The 21,810-nt window shown below is 29.0% G+C and overlaps 5 protein-coding genes across 12 annotated transcripts; 2 read left to right on the top strand and 3 right to left on the bottom strand.

Moving 5' to 3' along the window:
* The first annotated feature begins 1 nt into the window (after window position 1).
* On the top strand, window positions 2-5,880 carry LOC126864445 (flagellar attachment zone protein 1-like). The gene is made up of 15 exons (XM_050615810.1): window positions 2-211; window positions 2,149-2,260; window positions 2,324-2,422; window positions 2,711-2,889; window positions 3,144-3,307; window positions 3,384-3,556; window positions 3,636-3,696; window positions 3,767-3,893; window positions 4,081-4,223; window positions 4,296-4,407; window positions 4,479-4,760; window positions 4,832-5,302; window positions 5,373-5,423; window positions 5,495-5,593; window positions 5,679-5,880. The coding sequence occupies exons 2-15, from the start codon at window positions 2,164-2,166 to the stop codon at window positions 5,796-5,798; spliced, it is 2,178 nt and encodes a 725-aa protein (XP_050471767.1). The 5' UTR covers window positions 2-211; window positions 2,149-2,163; the 3' UTR covers window positions 5,799-5,880.
* A 130-nt stretch (window positions 5,881-6,010) lies between these two features.
* On the bottom strand, window positions 6,011-9,480 carry LOC126864447 (glycerol kinase). Its single transcript, XM_050615812.1, has 9 exons — window positions 8,993-9,480; window positions 8,344-8,602; window positions 8,008-8,231; window positions 7,693-7,899; window positions 7,496-7,606; window positions 7,165-7,418; window positions 6,873-7,078; window positions 6,647-6,778; window positions 6,011-6,569 (listed from the first exon to the last, which is right to left on the bottom strand). The coding sequence occupies exons 1-9, from the start codon at window positions 9,065-9,067 to the stop codon at window positions 6,484-6,486; spliced, it is 1,554 nt and encodes a 517-aa protein (XP_050471769.1). The 5' UTR covers window positions 9,068-9,480; the 3' UTR covers window positions 6,011-6,483.
* Window positions 9,481-9,940: 460 nt separating this feature from the next.
* On the top strand, window positions 9,941-18,087 carry LOC126864441 (vigilin). Of its 3 annotated transcripts, none has more exons than XM_050615806.1 (23): window positions 9,941-10,011; window positions 10,116-10,184; window positions 11,185-11,387; window positions 11,465-11,680; window positions 11,762-11,968; window positions 12,063-12,278; window positions 12,362-12,545; window positions 12,618-12,932; window positions 13,019-13,128; window positions 13,209-13,365; window positions 14,083-14,258; window positions 14,354-14,485; window positions 14,564-14,710; window positions 14,770-14,865; window positions 15,009-15,143; window positions 15,246-15,464; window positions 15,537-15,672; window positions 15,761-15,912; window positions 16,002-16,130; window positions 16,212-16,322; window positions 16,383-16,580; window positions 16,699-16,917; window positions 17,302-18,087. In XM_050615806.1, the coding sequence occupies exons 3-23, from the start codon at window positions 11,226-11,228 to the stop codon at window positions 17,521-17,523; spliced, it is 3,639 nt and encodes a 1,212-aa protein (XP_050471763.1). In that variant the 5' UTR covers window positions 9,941-10,011; window positions 10,116-10,184; window positions 11,185-11,225; the 3' UTR covers window positions 17,524-18,087. The 3 variants fall into 3 exon arrangements, with proteins under 3 accessions (XP_050471763.1, XP_050471761.1, XP_050471762.1); XM_050615804.1 differs by having other exon boundaries at window positions 9,942-10,011; window positions 14,770-14,928; XM_050615805.1 differs by having other exon boundaries at window positions 9,975-9,999; window positions 14,770-14,928.
* Window positions 18,088-18,863: 776 nt separating this feature from the next.
* On the bottom strand, window positions 18,864-19,832 carry LOC126864457 (dual specificity protein phosphatase 19). The gene has a single exon (XM_050615836.1). The coding sequence runs from the start codon at window positions 19,830-19,832 to the stop codon at window positions 19,251-19,253; it is 582 nt and encodes a 193-aa protein (XP_050471793.1). The 3' UTR covers window positions 18,864-19,250.
* Window positions 19,703-21,665, bottom strand: LOC126864453 (tRNA pseudouridine synthase-like 1). Of its 6 annotated transcripts, none has more exons than XM_050615827.1 (6): window positions 21,612-21,665; window positions 21,057-21,194; window positions 20,824-20,958; window positions 20,611-20,757; window positions 20,296-20,530; window positions 19,703-20,168 (listed from the first exon to the last, which is right to left on the bottom strand). In XM_050615827.1, the coding sequence occupies exons 2-6, from the start codon at window positions 21,188-21,190 to the stop codon at window positions 19,926-19,928; spliced, it is 894 nt and encodes a 297-aa protein (XP_050471784.1). In that variant the 5' UTR covers window positions 21,191-21,194; window positions 21,612-21,665; the 3' UTR covers window positions 19,703-19,925. The 6 variants fall into 6 exon arrangements, with proteins under 6 accessions (XP_050471784.1, XP_050471783.1, XP_050471782.1 ...); XM_050615826.1 differs by having other exon boundaries at window positions 21,459-21,644; XM_050615828.1 differs by having other exon boundaries at window positions 19,941-20,054; window positions 20,135-20,168; window positions 21,057-21,647.
* Window positions 21,666-21,810: the final 145 nt, after the last annotated feature.

Genomic DNA, 21,810 nt, shown 5'->3' on the forward strand with positions numbered 1-21,810 from the left:
GACTCCGTGAAATCTCACATGCGCTGTGGAGCTGCGCCATTGATTTACCGCGCCAATATGTTTCAGCAAACACTCTGCTATCATACATTTCCTTTTCAATATTTTAGCCTCAAACATTTTTCTGTTACGTTTATGAGAAATTATTTTATAATATATCAGAAATGTCTTGAAATTTAACTTTATCTATTGATGTAATGATATGTATGAACGAGTAAGTAGTCAATATTTTAGTTCTCCATATTTTTCTGCTATGTATATTTATAAAACAGTTATTTTATAATATATTGGACTTGTTTTGAAATTTAGCTTTATCTGTTGGTATAATGATATGTATGATATAAGTAAGAATGTTTTAAATGATAGGTATTGTATATGAGTTATAATACTGCCCTGGTCATTGGCCACAGGTTAGGATGAAATGAAGAGTAAAGGAAGTAAAGGAGAAAACAAGAAATATCGCAAAATATCTTTATTGAAAAAATTGAATTGTAATATTTTATTAATTGTAATATAAAAGAACAAAATTTAACGAATGAAAAAAATGATTAGTGAAAGATTAATATTTATTTTTATCTATGTTTTGTTCCGCTAAAGAATGCATATTACCTCTTTTTAACAAATGTATTAAATCTTTAATGAGCTATGTTGTAGAGATATTTTGAACATTATAATCATTGATGATGTGATAGTTCTACAGTCCCAGTTCTCACAAACAAAAATGTCTTATAAAATGGAAAATCACGAAAAATGGATATTCCTTATTTTTCTCCTTATACTTCAAATGTGATCACTTAGCAAGGAAGAGATTATTTAGTCAAAATAAACGATATGAAAAATATATATATACAGGAATGATTTATTGACTAATAGTAAGAGAGGGAAATAGCATTTCTAGGAAATATTCTAAATAATCTAGGGAGTCGCAAGTATCTTCCTTCTTTTGACATATCTATTCATTTTACATATAGCCAACATCAGAGACTCATTTTAAAAAACCAATTTCAAGAAGTTGTTGAAAAAATATTGTTATCTAATACATTAATCACTAATACTACAATATTAGATATACATTATTAAAGAACTCTTAGCATAGACTCTCCCTTGTTAACTGACAAGGTTTAGTCCTGACACGTGGTCGATTATTAAGAGGCTATTGTTACATGGACCATAAAGATGCGCATTCGATTTAACGCATGGTTACCCATTTGAATGGTCGATGATTAATCTCATATATCATAAAATTTTTATTGATATATCTACCGACTGTAACACGTGCATTCAGTAACTAATTGAACAGGATTATAATGAATATAAAAATAGAAAGACGGGGAACTTTTACTTACTATTGAGATGTTGAAATAAATGATATAAGAGGTATGAATGAAGAATAAGGAAACAGTATATGCATATTTGTTAGCTTTGATATTTAAATAGTTTATTACTTGAATTTCGTGTATTTTCAGAGTTTATTAACTTTATGCATTTAGAAGAAAATATAAATGATAAAAATGTATAAGATTAATTAATAAAATTACGAATGTTAATTTTTGTATTGTTCAATTACATAAAAATTAACATTTTTTGCGAATATAATAGTACATATTTCGTCATAGACCTAAAAATTAAAATAATTTTTTGCATTTACAACGTTTACTATTTAAACTCTACAAATAAAGAAAAGATTATTTTTAAAAAGTGTGTTCTTAAATAATTTTTCTTCCTCTAGAAAACACGATCAAATTACATGTATACATATAATGCTTTACTTTATTGTTATTAAAAGATGTTAGTATTTCATGTAATATCGATTAAAGTTTAATGCACAGGATATCGATAGTGCTTGTACTTACTTACGTAGTAAAATCCGAAATTAATCAGCCTACTTATAGGGCCGTTTCTACTACCGTTTGTTATTTCATATCTATTTTTAGAAAAAATTTGTCATATCTTTTACAATCAAATAATAATCTGTGCGGAAAAATAATTTTATTGATAGAAATATTTATCTCCGTATAAACAAACAATTTTATATAATATAATTATTTTGATTTAATGATATTTATATAATATCATTATTACAGGAATTCTATTGTTAATACGTAAAGTTTGTCACATTGTCAATTAATTTTTGTTTACGTTCTAATTCAGTAACGATCGCAATAAATGCAAAAGATGCAGCAAGAGGAAGATAATCGCAGATTTGAATTCGCATCTTGCAACATAACTCCAAAAAAATTACAGAGAACGCCACGAGATGCTGGTAAGCTTTAGCTACCTACATTTCCACTTGTGAACAATAAGTAAAGTTGTAATTGTTTTGTAGGATCTGAAAGGAAAGATATACTGTCGGAAGTTAAACGTAGGATTCATTCTACTCCTCAAAATAGCCCGAATAGACATCCGAAAACTCCTCAAAGTAGCGGTATAATATATTCATTATAATAAATTTATAGTTAGACTTTCATGCATTTATACGAAATATAAAGGTACGAAGATATACAGAATACATGATATATGTAAAATGTCCAAAGTAGAGTACTCGTTGTAATTTTTAATAGATAAACTAAGTCTTTGTTTAAGCTCTATTCGTTTAGCGTAATTTATAAAAATATAAATTTGCACGATTATCCGTGATCTATTCATAATATTATATAAAAGTAACATAAATCATCTTAGCTAAATACTAAATGTATGAAATGTTTTACCGTAGGGTCTTTTAGAAAAGACGTGAAATTGCACTTAGAATGCACAAAGCGAAAGATTCCGTCACCTCATAAGGAGAGCCTCGAAAAGATTCAGAAAACATCTCCAAGCGGAAAATTCGTCAATACCTTAATAGGACAGTGGTACAAACTTACGGGTGTTCGAACAGCATTGCCCCAAACAGTAGTGATTATAATTTTTGTTCTATCGTCCATTCTTTATTCATGCATTCTATATCAAGCATTTAAAGACAATGGAACAACATGCAAAATTCAAAAAGAAAACAAGTTTATAATCTAAAAATATTATAAAATAATGGAGACTTATTAAACGAGCGATATTACTTTCAAAATTGTTCTATTGTCTTTTATTCTACTAAAAAGTCATTATTGAAAAGTATCGAATAAAGTTTGATTATTGAACAAATGTTAAATAAACAGACACAAGAAAATTCCATCACGGAAGAAATGAGGCGAATGTATGGAATTGAAGAACGGAAGATTCAGAAGTTGCAGAAGAAGCTGCAGAGTGCTGAAGAAACTATATCTTCACTTTCTGCATCTCATGAGGCCGAGCTGCGAGCTAAAGAGGACATTTTGCAACAGTAACATATTTGTCATAGATTATTTATACATTCCTTGCAGTTAAAGAATGATTGCTATAGAAGTATTAATGTCTAGATTGAACAGCGATTGGGAATCAATTACTAATTATTATGATGAAATATCGGAAAGCCTGAAGGGGTTTCAGCAGCACAAGGATAATTTATCAAAGTTATATAACGACGTCATTATTACACAACAGTCAACGGTGAAGAAGCTACAACAGGAATTAAGTACTATGAAATTGAAAGGTACATAGATACGTAAATTTCACTAGAAACTTTGTTTAAATATATTTGTTTTAATTTTGGTTAATATGTTTTTGTATAGATGATGCACAGAGAAATATTGTTAGTACAATTGAAAACAAACTAAAGGATCAAGAGAAAAGGTACTTAGGAAAAATTTATGAATGACTTATTATATAAGTAATGGTCAACTTTTGTCTAATTCATTATTAGGATACATGGAATGATGATTGCTGAGACCGAATTGAAAAAACAATTCGAAGATATGAAGGATAAATCGACTTCAGAAAAAAATTATTTGCATAATGTTCATGCAGAAGAAAAATTAGAATTAATGAAGGTCAGAAATATAATATTTTTGATCTCTACATTTTTCTTCCTTTTTACTTTAATCTTCCTATTTTGAGTAGAAAGACGTGTACAATCTTGTCTCCTCCGAAGGAAGGAAAATATTTTACTTGTTTTATCACAATTGTTATCATAGATGTAATAAACGTGTGAAATATTGTAAACGATTATGATTCCAGAAGCAAGAAAATCTCACGTCGATGAATCAAGAACTGCAAGTGCAATTACAGAAGATTACGGAAGAAAAACAAGACCTAAGTACCGCGTTAGCTGAAAAAGACGATAAAATTGTAAAATTGCAGGAGGAGATCTCTACATACAAGTAAGCGTTTTGTGAATTTAGATTAATTAAATACATATTTTAAACTCTGTTACTTTATTGGTTTTGCGACAGAAATAAAATCGGAGATTTGCTTTATCGCAACACAGAATTAAGTTCAAAATATGAAACGTCATTCGGAAAAGAAGAAGAACTATCAAAACAATTGCAATTGAGAACAGAAGAAGTATAGTGATCTTATGATTTCCTTTAAATATCCTTTTATATATAATAAATACATTCTACACCTCACAATAGGTCGAGAAATTACAGGAAAATTTAAATACAAGACAAGAACTAGAATCTAGTTTAGCTCAAGATCTTGAGATAATTGACAATAAATACCGTAACGTGCAAAATGATTTCATAAATGTAGAAAACAAATTAAAGGAGACACAAGTTCGTAATTTAAATCTTGAGCAGTCTTTGGATATTATGAAACGCGATAACGAACATAAGATTGTAGAATTGAATAGAAAAATTGAATTCTTAGAAAGAGAAAAAGAACGAATGATTTTAGAGAAGCATTCAAAAATACAGGTATAATTTTAAGAAATAATTAAAAATTGTAAATTTACAAATAGTCACTCAAATTCATTTCTTGCATATAGGAACTGGAGCACGCTTATAACTTATTAAAAGAGAAACACGAGGCAGAAATAACATCCTTAAAACAAAAATATGATGTTAAATTAACAGAAATGACGAAAACAGTAACTACACAACATTGTGCCTTTTTAAAATTAAATGAAACTTTAAACAAAATGAACAAAGATAATCAAAATAGACAAACAAATTCTGATCAATGTACAATAGCAAATCGTAACAAACTGCAGGAAAACTTGGGAACAAGAATGCAACCACTAGTAGAATCTAACGATAATGTAATTGAAACAAGAATTAAAGAAATAGAAAGCCAAACGCAAACAAGTCAAGTTCGTGAAATGAAAGAGCAACAATTTCAAGACCAAGAAAATGTAGATAGGTCGAAAGCTATATCTAAAGATAAAAACGAAATGTCGGATCTGGAACAAGATATATATAACTTTAGTGATATAGAAGTTAACAATGAATCACAAACTGTAAGTTATACATATAACATGTTAACTTTGTGTGTATAAATGAATTTATATTGAATTTATGTAATTATAGGTATTGTCACAAAATAGGAAACTTCGATTCCAGTTAAATTCTCCAACAAAGGTGAAATTTATTGTTTAATATTACTTTTTTTAATAATACAAGATAAAGCAAAAATAATACTATTTTTATAGATTGTTGAATATACAGAAAACTATCCTAATTTCTCTCAAAATAAAAATATAACGCAATCGAATATAAAAATAAAGAAACAGCAGGAGAAAAAAAATGAAGTAATATTTTCAGATAAGTTTTCTTTGAAATTTCATATATTTTATATCTGATTAATAAAATTAAGATATTATTTTATACAAATAGGATAAAAATAATTCGATAGTGAAAAAAAGAATATTTAAAACTCGTGGCACTGGATTACGGCAATATGGAACTACAAAAAATCTTCAATATGGAACTCTTGGAAAGATTTCTAAAAAATAAAATTTTATATAATATTATCATTAGGATTATTACATATATATTATTATTACATATACATATTATTATTACATTTAGGATTATTACAAAATGTATTATTTCAAATTTCAACAATGTGTTTTTTCGTAATCGCTTAAAATGTATTTTCTCAATATAATTACAAGTATGTTAATTTATCACTAATCAATTAGTAGTAGTTAAATTATGCAGATATATAAGTTGTATAAGTATACACTTTATTTGTAGGAGTTACAGATATGGTTAAAAATATATAAACACATAACAATTATTCACAAAAGAAAAGTTTTTTCAATAACAAATAATAATAATACATTCAATCAATATATTCATTAACAAAATATACATAATACTTCATCGATGAACACACAACTTATGTATAATTTTGACTATTTTACGTACGTAATATATATATATATATTTCGAATCTGGAACAAGATATATATAACTTTAATATTGGACCCTCCATTTCTATTATCTTCCAGATTGTTGTGTCCATATTTAAATGATGTAGCATATTAGATTTAAACATTCCGCAATATTTAATCAAATCTATATACATGTATCCTGATTCGAACAAGATAGTATTTACTTTTTATGTACTCCTTGATTTAAATATCATTAAATTTTATATTATCCTTTTTATTATTTACAGTAATACTATCTTATTTTAATTGTTTATTAAAGTGGTAGAACAATCCCATTTCATAGATCTTTCGACAGCCATTTTCCACTTAGAATACCTTAAATCTCTTTCTGAAATATAAATATATGAAATTATTATTAACTTATTCTCTTTTGCATTCTATTCTTTTATTCAAAAGAGTTATTACCATCATCTCCAATTTCTGGTGAAAATGTTGTAACTTGTGACGCGTCTACATCGCTGATATCAACAATACCTACTCCAATACCAGCTAATATAGCTGCTCCTAATGCTGTTGTTTCTACCATATTGGGTCTCACTATATACATTATTAAAATGTTATTATTAAAATATAAGTGAAATATATATGTTCATTGCAGGTAAAGGTGATATCAATGAAAAATGTTACATACCAACTTTTATTCCTGTTAGATCAGCTTGTAGTTGCATAAGCAAATTATTTACTGTCATTCCACCATCAACTTGTAAAGTTGTTAGTTTCGTTCCGGAATCTTTAATCATCGCTTCTAAAATATCTCTCGTCTGAAAACAGACAGCTTCTAATGCTGCCCGGACGATATGATATTGCTGCGTATCTTCAGTGATACCGCAAATCACTCTAGAAAATGTACGCATCTTGTAATTTGCAATATCAAAAAATAGGAGTAGCGATCTTCTGAAATATTATTATTACGGTTTACTTACCCTCGTGCATCTTGTTGCCAATATGGTGCGTATAAACCAGAAAATGCAGGTACAAAATATACGTCTCCAGAATTTCTCACACTTTCTGCCATGTCTTGAGACTGTGTAATATTAGCGAATAGTTGTATATTATCACGTAACCATGTTAAAGCTGCCCCACCTATAGCTACTGAGCCTTCCAATGCATAAATTGCTGGTTCTTTACCCATCTTATATGCAATAGTTGTTATAAGACCCTGAGTCGAATCTACTTTCTAAAATGATAAAATGAATTAGTTTTCAGTAAAACGTATACTACACAATATATTGATTGACAGAAATAAATACATACAACATTTCCAGTATTGTAAAGTAAGAAACAACCAGTTCCATAAGTAGCCTTTGCTTGCCCAGGCCTTAAGCATAATTGACCAAGAAGTGCTCCTTGTTGATCACCTACACACTTACATTTAAAGGTAAAGTATGTTAATTTAATCAATCAAATTTGAAACAAAATTAATAGCTGGATATATTATTTTAAATATTTACCCCTGCTATAGGTACACCAGCAAGAACTTCTGGATTAGAAACTATTCCATATACTTCAGCACTAGATCGTATTTCAGGCAGAATATGTTGTGGAATTCCAAAAAATTGACATAACAGAGGATCCCATTTTAATGATTCAATATTCATTAACATTGTGCGAGATGCATTTGAAACATCAGTTATATGTAACTGACCTTTGGTGAGATTCTATATGATACAAATACGATTTATTTCATCGAGAAATAAATTATGAGTGAATCAATTATTGTGATATTATGTAATAATATATGAATAAAAATAAATAAATGGACATACCCACATAAGCCATGTATCAATTGTTCCAAAAGCACATCTTTCTTCATCAACTGCATGTTTAACAGATGGTACATTATCAATAAGCCAACGTATTTTGAGAGCACTAAAGTATGGTGACATTGGAAGGCCACAAATAGGTTTCAAATAATTTTTGTTTCTTGTTTTATTAGGTACACTGTCTAATATACCTTCTAAAGTTGTGGTAGTTCTAATATCTAGCCATACTATAAAAAATAATATTAATTTTATTTTAATACTCTTACATGTGTATAATATATGTTTAAATATATATGCTATGAATACAAAAATATCTTAATAATAAACCACATACTTTACCTATTGCATTGTGTAATGGTTCTCCTGTATTTTTATCCCACATTAAAGTAGTTTCTCGTTGATTGGTGATCCCAATTGCTTTAATATCTGACGCGCTCATGCCGATATCTTTTAATTTTTCTATAGTCTTTTTGATACATTCTATAACAGCTTTTAAGATCTCTTTTGGATCTTGTTCCACCCATCCTTCTTGTGGATATTTTTGTTTAATTTCAATTTGGTGTGATGCTATTACTTTCCTACGTAAGACATCAAACACCTAGAAAAAAATACATTGCACTATGCTTTCTGTATTATACATAATTTTTCTACATATACTCTACTACATATCATAAAATAAAGCTACAACAAATTTTATATAATTATAAATAAAAATTTAATAAAACAACGATCAAAGCAGCTTATAAATTTTAACTTACAAATTCATAAAAGGACCTAACAAAAATTAAAATAAAAATCTTAATGTGGAATATTGTTAAATAGGAAACTATCGTTCAGTTTAAAATAGTATAACATATCGTAAAGTAAATATTGTGGAGAAACAACCGCATGAACACAGTCTATATGAGTTCAAATTCCATTCAGAAATCTCAGTTGGCTGTCAGTTGTTTTCATTGTTTGAATTTAAACACAAATGAAGTTTACTTACTAAGAATCTAGCGCTACTCGTCCCTTCGTCAATTGCTCCTATGAATGGACCCGTGCGATTGATGTTTTCAGGCATATTTTTCCTTCTTTTTCTCACTTGAAGTTCGTTATTAGGAAAAATATTTAAGCATATATAATATTCGCAGAATGACCTATGTTCAACCTTTATTCTATCATGTTACATAATGATACGCTTGAAATATAAAAGTTAATCAACGATAACAATGTTCATTGCTAGTAAAATTAAACGAATTACTTATTCATTTTCTTTACCGTATATTTCTTCATTGATCGCATTTCGAATCTATTTTATAGCAAACAGTACACTAATTTTTTACAACATTATAGTCTGTGAATGATACAGAAAAAAATTAATGAAATATTTTAATATATCGCTTATTTTGTAAGTTTGTTAAATATGAGAGAAATAAATTTAAATATTGACTCCACATGGTGTCATTTTTTTCCTTTTTACGTAAAGGTAATATGTATAGGAATATACATATAATATAATAGCTATAGAATAATATAAAAATTATGAATATTCACATCTTTTTCACAAAATTTAAATATAAAATGCTGGTACAAAAAATATATGTATATATGTACTAAAATGTAATCATTGTTAGTGATTATATTTCCTATCAATATATTCTTATTCATTTTTTTTATTTTTAATTTCACTGCATATACAATAATTAGACAACAAAAAGTTTTTACTTCATCATTATAAAAATTAAACATTTGGCATTGTGCATGAAAACACGAATGTATTTATTCTTCAGAATTCCTAACAAGTAAATTCTTTCATTTATTTTAAGTATCGATACGTAGTTTTTACGTAAAAAGAGGTGTAAAAGTGTAAACATTTTTTTGTGGAATACAACTTTACTAGCGTTATTTGTATTCTAAGGTTTGCAATGAGAATGCTGCTTGACATCTCTGCATTATAGTAACTTTCTGCAAGCCAGCTAGTACCTATTTATCGCATTTCACTTTGCGTTACCGGTAAGGAAAGACGTACGTTTCGTGAGAGTAGTGGACAATTACTTGCCTAATGATAATTAAATTAGATTAAGTGGTCATCTCAGTGTCTAATAACCGTGAATTTTCAAATGTTTCAGGCAAATCACTAATAAACTGGCTTCGTAATACACGTTTATTACTTGGCCGGATTTCTTTATTACGGTAGAGTAAGTATTATGTATTTCGTGATATGTCGTGACTGCCCATACGAAACTCTGTCTCTGTCTCTGTCTGTCTCTCTCTCTCTCATTTTCTCTCTATGTATTTTCATCTCTTTCCTCTTCCTGTCTTTCTCTATCTGAATATAACGACAGCCTTAGATTACCTATTTCTTATTTCGATGTAGAAATACGCAAACATTATTTTTGATCTATGCAACGTGCATGTATTCATTTCGAAAAGGTTAGCGATCTTGTGACGTGTCAAGTGAATACTTCATTCCATATGGTGGTCACTAGCTCAACTACTCCGTGGTCATTGACATGCTGGCATTTAACTTAAATCCGTTTTCCCATTTCCCGTTTAATATATTAATCGTCACGAATTTCTATCGCTGTCTGCCAATTCTTACTACATTTGTCAGCCGCGAAATCATTAAGCAAGAATTTATGTTAAAAGACGATATTAAACGGGAATTTTACAAAGAAATTTTTCAACGTCCTGTAATTCCTGTAATAATATATATGTTATATTTTTTTCATACTCCTTCTGTCATTTTCTTTTTCATTTATATTTACACTTTATATATTTGTTTAATGTTATCAAATGATCAGTTTAAGTTATGAAATTATACATACATATATGGAGAGCTGAAGATCATAGTGGTGTAAGTCATGAAAAATTCTGCATTTAGTAATCATGCTATATTACTATTATATTTCTAAGAATTGAAATATACTACTGAATCCAAATTCTTAAAATCTTAACTTACACAACCATGATTCTCAATCCATTGTATGTGATTTCATGTAATATAAATGTAAAGTGTTAACAAATATTGTAAATAAATTTGATAATGAATTAGATTAAGTGATTTCCTGTCTTTTGTTTTGAATTGAATGCAATTTAATTTAGGTATTTCAGATTTAAAAATTAAAGTATTATTCAATAAATTGCTTGTTATTTTATGTGTAATCTAAGAAATATATTAATAATTATTGATTATAGTGCTACTGTAAGGACTTGGCACGAAACAGGACAACCCCAACATGCAGCAGCAGTCAGTAATGGAAGAGGGAACGGCCTATGAGCCACCTACCTATGATGAGACATTCCCAGTTCTTCCTGAGTCAGCCAGTTCAAGTTCAGGAAAATTAAATATTTTCTCTATAAATAATAATTTACAACTTGGACGTATAACTATTACACAGGTACAAATTATTTAGTTGTAACACATGTATACTTCCTTTATAGTTGTATATTTCATTGCTACTATTTTGTTGTTTAGATGTTTCGTGTACCTGGAGAGGAACGCAAATTTGATCATAGTGACAAATTTGGAGAACGTGAATCCATACGTACGTGTAAAACAATAATGAAAGAGACAAATACAATCATTGAAATAGCTACATCAAAAGATCAGTCTCTAACATTCCTAATAACTGGTAAACAAAATCAAGTATTGGAAGCCAAGCGTCGAATTTTAACAACATTTCAGACGCAGGTTACATATTATAAATAAATGTAATATTAGAATTAGAATAGCAATTTGTAAAAACTTGAAATTTTTACTTGATTACTGCAGGCAAGCAAACAGATTAGCATTCCTAAGGATCATCATCGTTGGATTCTTGGAAAACAGGGGCAGCGTCTAAAAGATCTAGAAAAGACAACTGCAACAAAGATAAATGTTCCATCTGTGCAAGACCAGTCAGATACAATAACTATTACAGGAACTAAAGAAGGAATAGAAAAGGCTGAGCATGAAATTAGAGTGATTTCAGATGAACAGGTAAGAGTACTATATTTTAATTACATTATATTTAAATTGTAGTGAAAAAATAATATAGTTATATTATTTTGTATAACAATGGTTTTCTCATTAGTCAAGAAAAGCATTTGAAAGAATATCTGTGCCAAAAATATATCATCCATTTATACATGGTGCACATAATGAGAATCTCAATGCCATGATGGCAGACACTGGTGCTCGAATTAATATTCCCCCTGCTTCTGTTCAAGAAGATGAAATCACCATTGCTGGTGAAAAAGAAGGTGTTTTAGCAGCAAAACAAAAAATTGAAGCCATTTATAGAGATATGGTATGAATGATTAGATAAAAATTATTATTAAGCAGAAATTGGTCTATATGTATTTCAGAATTAAACCCGCATTTCTGATTTAGGAAAAGAGATGTGCAATAGTATCAGTTGAAGTTCCAAAATCTCAGCACAAATACGTCATTGGTCCACGTGGTAGTACAATAGCAGAGATACTGCAAGTAACTGGTGTGAGTGTAGAAATGCCTGCACCAGATTCTCCTACAGGAACTATTACTCTTCGTGGACCTCAGGAAAAGCTTGGTCAAGGTAATTATAATCCTTTAAATAATTATAATATTGTTTTATTTTAATCCATTTCTCACATTCCAAATGTTATAGCACTAAATAAAGTATATGAAAAAGCGAATAGTGTTCGTACAGCTGTGGTAAAAGCACCCGTTTGGATTCATAAATATATAATAGGAAGGAAAGGAGTTAATATTAAACGTATTACGCAAGAAATGCCAAAAGTGAATGTAGAGTTCACTGGAAAAGAAGATAAAATCAAAATCGAAGGTCCTCCTGAAGAAGTAGAAAAAGCACAAAATGAACTTCAAGTGATGGCTAGTGATCTTATATCTAAGCTCACTTTTACAGAATTAAATGTTGATCCTAGATTTTATAAACATATTATTGGGAAGAATGGATGTAATGGTAAGTTCTTTGAAATTTGTTATGTGACATATTTTGTATTAAAATTTTAGTTATTTCTTTTTATTTTTTAAATACATTTCTTATAGTAAACCGAGTAAAAGAAGGAACAGGTGTTGTAATTAATATCTCTGAGAATGATGGTAGTAACATAATTCGTATTGAAGGAAATCTTGCTGGTGTGCTCAAAGCTCAAACGGTTTGTAATACTTCTTTTATATTCTATGAATAACACATAATTTAAATTTTTTGCGTTATAATATTTCCGATTTGTTACAGGAGTTAGTAGAAATGGTGAAAAAATTGGAGAATGAAAAAGAGAAAGATGTAATAATAGATCATCGTTATTATCCTAGTATTATTGGAAATAAGGGAGATAATATTAAAGAAATTAGAGATAAGTTCAATCAAGTACAGATCACTATTCCTGGTCCAGGTATGTAGCGTGATATATGTATGCAATAACTAGAACTCGGATTTATGCCAGGTACAAACATTTGAAAGACCTCGGCTCTTGTTGGCATTTAGCCAATAAGAGCTCAGTATGCATATTTAGAGTGTAGGTCATATTTATCATTTTCTATTGTAGCATATTTTCGTTGTTTTAAATATGAGACCACTAATTTAAAAGTTATTAGAAAGTTATAGTAAAAGGAATCCTATTTTCAAGTTCTGTATATTTTATATAAAAGTTATAATTTTAGGGGTAGTAATATTATTGTAGTATCGTAAACTATTATAATTAGTTTATTAATAATAAATGGATTAAACAGATGTTAATTAAACAGAAAACAATGGTTATTTAACATGAACTAATCGTAACAACGTATTATAATTAAGACAACTAGATAATTAATTAACAACTCTCGTCAACACAGATTCAACTCTCTCTCAACACTGCTAACAACACTATCTCAACAACGCAACCCACACTCTCTGGCTTCTCAACTCATACTCCTGTTAATTCGTTTATCGTCCCTTAGCAACCCCTTGTCTTTTGTCTTAGCCCCACCACGCAGATGCTCAGCAACCGCTTATTTATAATTTGCACGACACCCCTTAGGCCCCTCGACCACAATATTACATTATACTTATAAAAAAGAAAATGTAGAAAGACTTAAAAGAAATAATTAAACAAATTGTTTATTTATAGGTGAAAAAGGAGATATAGTAAAAATTAGAGGGCCTAAAGAGGATGTAGATAAGTGCCATAAATATTTAATGAAATTAGTAAAAGAACTCAATGAACATAATTATGTCTTAGAGGTACCTATTTTCAAGCAGTTCCATAAGTTTGTCATTGGAAAAGGTGGAGTCAACATTCGTAAAGTTGGTATTCAAATATCTTATCTTAATTATGCATGCGTAATTATTATCTTAAACATAAATTATAAATAAAATAATTGTCCGTATTTATAATTTAGATCAGAGAAGAAACACAAACTAAGATCGAGTTACCTGCCGAAGGTGAGAAAAGCGATGTTATAACCATCACTGGCAAGAAAGAGAATGTAGAAAAAGCTAAAGAAATGATTCAAAAAATACAAAATGAATTGGTAATGTTTATATCGTTATATTATAAAAATATTAAGTTGTTAATTGTGTGATTGCATTGAGTAAATGTTTTACATTAGGCCAATATTATTATGGATGAGATAGTAATCCCACCAAAGTTTTACAATTCTCTTATTGGTACTGGTGGAAAATTAATTCACTCTATTATGGAAGATTGTGGTGGTGTTGCAATTAAATTTCCTACAGCAGAGAGTCGGAGTGATAAGGTAAAGAGTTTAATTTAAATTATCAACACTAAACATTAATCTAGCTGTGTTCTTTATAGGTAACTATTAGGGGGCCTAAAGAAGATGTTGAGAAGGCAAAACAACAGTTGCTTGAGCTTACAAATGAAAAACAATTGTCCAGTTATTCGGCTGAAGTACGTGCCAAAGTACAACATCATAAATTCCTTATTGGAAAGAATGGTGCCAATATCAAAAAGGTTTGTGAGCTAACTTATTGCATATCTTATATTACATAATTATATATTAATTATAATTTATCAGGCTTTATTTATTCTAGATAAGAGAATCCACAGGGGCACGTATAATATTTCCAACGGAAGCAGATCAGGATAAGGAAATAATTACAATTATGGGAAAGAAAGAGGCTGTTGAAAAAGCTAAAGCTGAACTAGAAGCTACAATTAGCGAAATCGTAAGCCTTTAATATCTTTAATTATGTTAAAATTCGCTTTAACTTAAAATTATTCTTCATTATCTGGATCAAATTATTGTTTATGTTTCATCTGTTTTATAGGATAATATTACTGAAGGTGAAATTCGCATTGATCCGAAGCATCATAGACATTTTGTTGCTCGGAGAGGAGGTGTATTACATCGTATTGCAGATGAATGTGGAGGAGTACAAATTTCATTTCCGAGAGCTGGCGTCGATAGTGATCGAGTAATTTTAAAAGGATCACATGAATGTATAGAAGCAGCGAAGCAACGAATGCGTGAAATTGTACAAGAATTGGTAAGTTTTGTCTTCTTGTTTCTTCTAATTTCGTAATTATTTTATACATAAATTATGTGTGTTGTTTCCTAGGAATCAATGGTGACAGAAGAATGTATAATACCTCAAAAACATCATCGTACAGTTATGGGAGCAAAGGGACGTAAAGTGCAGATGATTACATCTGAGTATGATGTACAAATAAAATTCCCTGATCGGGAAACATATGGTTGGTATAAAAAATTTCCTTTAAAAGAGTTACAGGAATGTTACCAGTTTAGAGTTACAAGTTTTTGATTGGAATATTCATATTTTAGATGAACAGCGTGTAGCAGAACAAATGAACGGTGAGAATGGTGAAGTTCCCGAAACTGTTCCAGCGTGTGATGTTATTCGCATTACTGGGCAACCAGAAAATGTAGCTGCTGCTAAACAAGCGTTGCTTGATCTAGTACCAATTACGATAGAAGTTAGTACTTTTATCGATTAATTTACATATCAAATAATTTGACAAATGACAACTTTGAAAAGTTGCATAAATTATAATATTATTTTTAGGTGGAGGTGCCGTTTGATCTTCATCGCTCTATAATAGGTCAAAAGGGTCGTGATGTGCGGGAACTAATGAATACATATGATGTTCATATCATGTTATCTCCAGCGGAGGAAAAACTTGATTATATTAAGGTATATGCGATATAATGTTTAATATCAAAGTGTAACATCAATGTACTGTTTAATATTAGACTAATATTATATTCTATTTAGATTTCTGGAACACCACCGTGTGTTGAAAATGCAAAACAAGCTATACTCGATAAGTGTAAAGCTTTGGAAGCTGAACGTCAAGATAGAGCTTTGAAATCGTTCGAATTAAAGGTACGTTTGCTTATATTTATAAATAAACATTTTAAAATAAAACAACGCATTTTATTTTAGATTGAAGTTGATCCAGAATATCATCCAAAGATAATTGGACGAAAAGGGGCCGTGATTAATAAAATACGTAGTGATCATGATGTTCAAATTAATTTTCCACGTAAAGGTGATCCAGAAGAACATATCATTACAATCACTGGTTATGAAAAAAATGCTTGCACCGCAAGAGATGATATCATGAAAATTGTTAACGAATTAGTAAGTATATTATTTGTCTAAAATATCATTTTCTTTTTAAATTAATATTTTTTATTAAAATATCACTTTTTGTATATAATGATTATTAATGAAAACTACTTTTTTCCGTATAATTTAGAATGACTTGACGAAAGAAGAAGTGCATATAAATGCTGCTGTGCATTCGCGTTTAATCGGTTCGAAAGGAAGGAATATTCGTAAAATAATGGATGAGTTTAAAGTTGATATTAAATTTCCAAGGAAAACCGATCCTGATCCCAATATTGTAACAATTGTGGGTACGGAAGAAAATGTAGCTGATGCAAAAGATCGTTTATTGAATTTAGAAGAAGAATATGTAAGTTCACTACGAAACATACAGGGTGGTTGGTAACTGGTGGTACAAGCGGAAAGGGGATGATTCTTCGCGGAAAAAGAAATCGAAAATATGGAATAAAAATTTTTTTTCATTTTTTTTTTTAAATTTTTCCATCGAGACAACGGTCTACAGCGAGATCCGTTATAACGTATCGCACGCGTACCGAACGAAAATTCAAAGTCGATTTTTTCGAAAACAAAGCCTTAAACGACAAATTTTTATTCCATATTTTCGACTTCTTTTTTCGCGTAGAATCACCCCCCTTTCCGTTTGTACCACCAGTTACCAACCATCCTGTATATACAAATTTTTATAAATTATGATAAAAAAGATTCTCTTTATATAATATTTATTAAATTTCAGATTCAAGACGTTATAGAAAATGAGTACCGCGAAAATTTACGTTCACCTCAACGCGACGAAAGGAATTCTGGAAATTCCGGGTTTGTAGTGAAAGGAGGACCTTGGGAGCAGCAACAACAAAGTGCTCCGAACACCGCTAGCGTTGAAGAATTTCCGCAATTTGCCGGATATTCTCACGTACCTGTAACTAATCCTGATGGTCCTTGGGGTGTGAAACGTTAATACTTAAATAGTGTAAAAATCAATGAAACATATAAGATAACATTATATGGTAACTTTCCTCTGACAAACCATACAGAAGGGTACATACATTAGTGCTAGGTGGTTCCCTGTTCCATTACTGATGTTGCTGCATACGACCTGGCCACTCTATTGGACTCTGATACTGGTTTACTACATAACGTTTGACGATGGTGTTTATATTTACAGTTCATATACTAATTACCTATGTATCTGTAACTGTAACGCATGATTTTAGGTTGATTGCCATGTTAGAAATATTCACACATACAGTCAGACGCAAATTGCGCGTAATTTCATTTGTCACAGAAATACCCGATTTCTTAATAACTTTTATTGCTGCTGATATGCCTTTCAGGTACAGATATGTTGTACTTAAGACTGTGGCTTCGTAGGAACTAATTTTTTATGTATATTATATATATCTCAGATTGTCTCTATCTGTATGGATTGCGTGGTTAAATGCGTTTGCGTTTAACCAAGCATGTTTTGTTAATTTATTTATATTTTTTGTACATATAAATTGCATTTTTTTGTTATGTTGGACTTAAGTGGAACTGTTTTTGAACCACATTATAATGATATTAGAGTCTACACAAATTTTTTGCTAAATGTGAAACTTTAAGGTCTTTCTAAGGAAAACGTTCCTAGATATAATTTCCTGCTTTTTTATAGCTAGTATAATTAATAAGATCGCTTTATACTCGTCAAATTTCACTGCGCTATAAAGTGAATGAATCTGCCAACAAAAGATAAATATGGTCATGTATATTATTAAATGCTGGATTTAATGTGCATTGGGGAACATAATCTTTAGAAGGCCTTGCTATTTTTGTACTGCTCTTGTGCAGTCATCAAAGACGAGACACGAGATCATTGGCGTCATTAAAAGAAAAGAATCATGAATATTTATAATGCAAGCGATACGTCGTATTCTTTGAATAGCTAATTTTATTTATTCTTTCTATTTTACTGTTTGCTGTATGATGTGCAAATTTTTGCATTCTACTATTTATGAGGCCAACTAGCTAAGAAAAAGATATTCGGTTCAAGTGCCTTGTCTATTTTCTTCAAGACAGCTCATTTCAATTGTTGGAGGAATGTGAATATTAGATTATACATAATTATATATAAATATACATATATATATATATATACACACACACATATATATATGTATACACTATATAAATATTGATAATAATTACATTATTATTATTATTATTATTATTATTATTATAATATATATATATAATCGATATGATAGCTATTGTACTACAGGTACAATGATATACTACTATCACAAATAAAATAATAGATACTATCGTGTATACAGAAATTCATCTATATTTTTTAGATTTACAGTAATTTTTATAAAACTACTTGGTACGACGACTTATATGTCATCTCCAATGCATGGTTTATACAAAAATGCCAGAATTAGCAATTTTAATATGCTTAGTTTTGGCTAAAAATTTGATAGATGCTGTGCATGAATGTACCTTTTCTAATGAATTATAAATACAAAGTAATTGTAATTATGAAATAATATTCTCTGTACACATTATGTCATGATACATGAATTCTACTGTAACAATATATATACATAATTAATCTATTGTTAAAATAGTGTTATTTTTTCCTTCTATTCTCTACAGTAATAACTTTAAATTTTATAAATTTTAATACAATACATTTGTAATTACCTACTATAATATGTTTGAGAGTTGTGCTTTTTTTAATTGCTGTACAAATCCTTCATTAGGTTTAATACAATTTCTTACACTTTTTACTTTATTATATGCATCATCATAAGATATTTTTTCGTAAGCCATTATATAAGATATAACAATTGCTGGTGAGCGAGATACACCAGCATTACAATGTACAAGAATATTTTCATCGCGATGTTCGTGTATGATTTTAATGCATTTCTTAATTGCTATGAGTAAATCAGACTCAGGTAAATCTAACAAGTCACAATAATAATATTTGATGTCATCAAATTTTACTGATGCATCAATACCAATGCTTAAAACATGACGAATTTTACGCTTTTGCAAGATTTCTTTGCTTACAACAGGATCTTGGGAACTTAGGAATAGTCCTTGTATTACATGTGCAATCTGTAAGTCTGGTCTATCATCTATGACAAATGGCGTAGCAATAGAGGACAATTCTGTGTTTATTCCATCAATCTCTACATATTTTTGACCAAGCGTGTTGGTTACAATAGTCTTGCATTTTTTTAATTGTAATTTTTTACTTCTTATTAGACTATTTAAGTCCATTGTCAATGTACTTTACTAGTACTTTAAAAAGAAATAATTGAATTAATTAAAAAATATTATTTGGTGATATTTGTATACATTCCTAGATGTATATTATACTTCAGTTTCATTTAATGGTATGACTATTCCATCATCGGATATTTTATATTTTATAATATGTTCATCTAAGTACTCTTGGTTATATCCTACATTCAAAAGGTATAAACCAGTTGCTGGTACTGGCCGTAAAATAGGTAGAAAATTTTGATGGCCAGGAACTTGTAACATTACAGTTATATCTTTTTCTGTTATTTTACCTGTACCTAAAGCAATTAAAGTAGCTACAATTCGTCTAACCTACAAAAAATAATTTATTAGAAAAGCACACATACTGCAAATAAAAGTATTAATATCATTAACACATCTATTGTAATGTACATTACATACATTCTCTCGTATATAAAATAATATTTATTAATTATACCTGCTTATATACAAAAGATTTTGATGAACATTTAAATTCCCAAAATTCAAAATTTTCAGAGAGAGGATCAAACGGCATAAGTGGAGAACCTTTTTCAAAAGTTAAGCTGTACAAACTCCTTATATAATTAATTGGTTTGTTTGATGTAGTTTTTGCAGAAAATGTTCTGAAATCTTTTGTTCCCATAAAAAGTTGTATTGCACGTTTTATTCTTTCAGGATCAAAAGTATCTGACCTGTAACAAATACTTCATAAGATTGATAAGTTATGACATAATACTAAGTTATGGCATGATACTTATGACATAAGTTATACTTAAGGTGCAGACAATAATCCATTTCCATTATAGGAATTTTTTGATCATTGTTATTCTTAGCTCTCAGAACTCTATAAAGATAAGTTCTAGAATTTGCACATTGTCTTACATGAAATGTATCCTTTACTGGAATTACTTCCAATATCCTTAAAACGATATATTATTAATTTTTAATGATCAAAAAATATAGGAATTATTAAACATTTGATTACCTTATATTGTGACCGCAATTAATAAGATACCGATTAACATATTTAAGTGCCGTTTCAGGATTGTAAATAGCATCATACTTATTTCCTACATCAATATGAGCTAAATTATGTATCGCATGTACACCTTGATCTGTTCTATAAATTTGTTTCATCAATATTAATCACATACCTGTATATAATTAATATCTTGCAATATAATGTCAAATAAAATTGACAATATGTAGAAACATTACCTGCTACAACAAGTTAATCTTGGCCATACTATATTTTTTGAAAGCAACGTTGAGAAAGCACTTTCTATAGCACCTTGAATGGTGTCAATATCATATATCTGAATATTTGTATTTTTAACTATATTTTTTTGCATTCCACTAAACATACAAATAAAATAAAAGTAATAAAAGATACGTATTTTATATATATATACACATAATTTGTATTCTAATATCTTAAAAACTGGTATTATAGAAAATTTCATTTTTAAATTCTACATTTTATTCTTTACCTACTGTAATCTGTATAGAAATACAAAAAATATAATTTTTTAGAAGTAACTTCAAACATGAATGTGAGTTCATATAAATTATTAAAAATAGATATATGATTATGATTATAAATGATATGATTAATTGTACCTGTACAGTGTACCAAGATATGAAAATTTAATAAAATATCTTGTCATTTTTTTAAATTTAAAACAAATGCAACATGCGTTTTCAATTACTTAATATAAATTAAACAATAATTAGTAAAATTTATAATATACAACTTATCTTCGAAAAGCTAACCTCAAAATATACGCAAATGTATACACATTTACCGGTACTCTACTCCATCATGTGCACGTGCTACATGCTTGTAAATACCTATTACATGTCTGCAAAATGTATACTTAGAGAATAAAAATGAAATAAATGTAATATAAAAAAATACATCAATAATTATTTATTATTAAGAAATTTTAAATTCATATATTTGTTATAATTT

Source organism: Bombus huntii, chromosome 4, assembly GCF_024542735.1.
Source record: "Bombus huntii isolate Logan2020A chromosome 4, iyBomHunt1.1, whole genome shotgun sequence".
NCBI classification, from domain to species: domain Eukaryota; kingdom Metazoa; phylum Arthropoda; class Insecta; order Hymenoptera; family Apidae; genus Bombus; species Bombus huntii.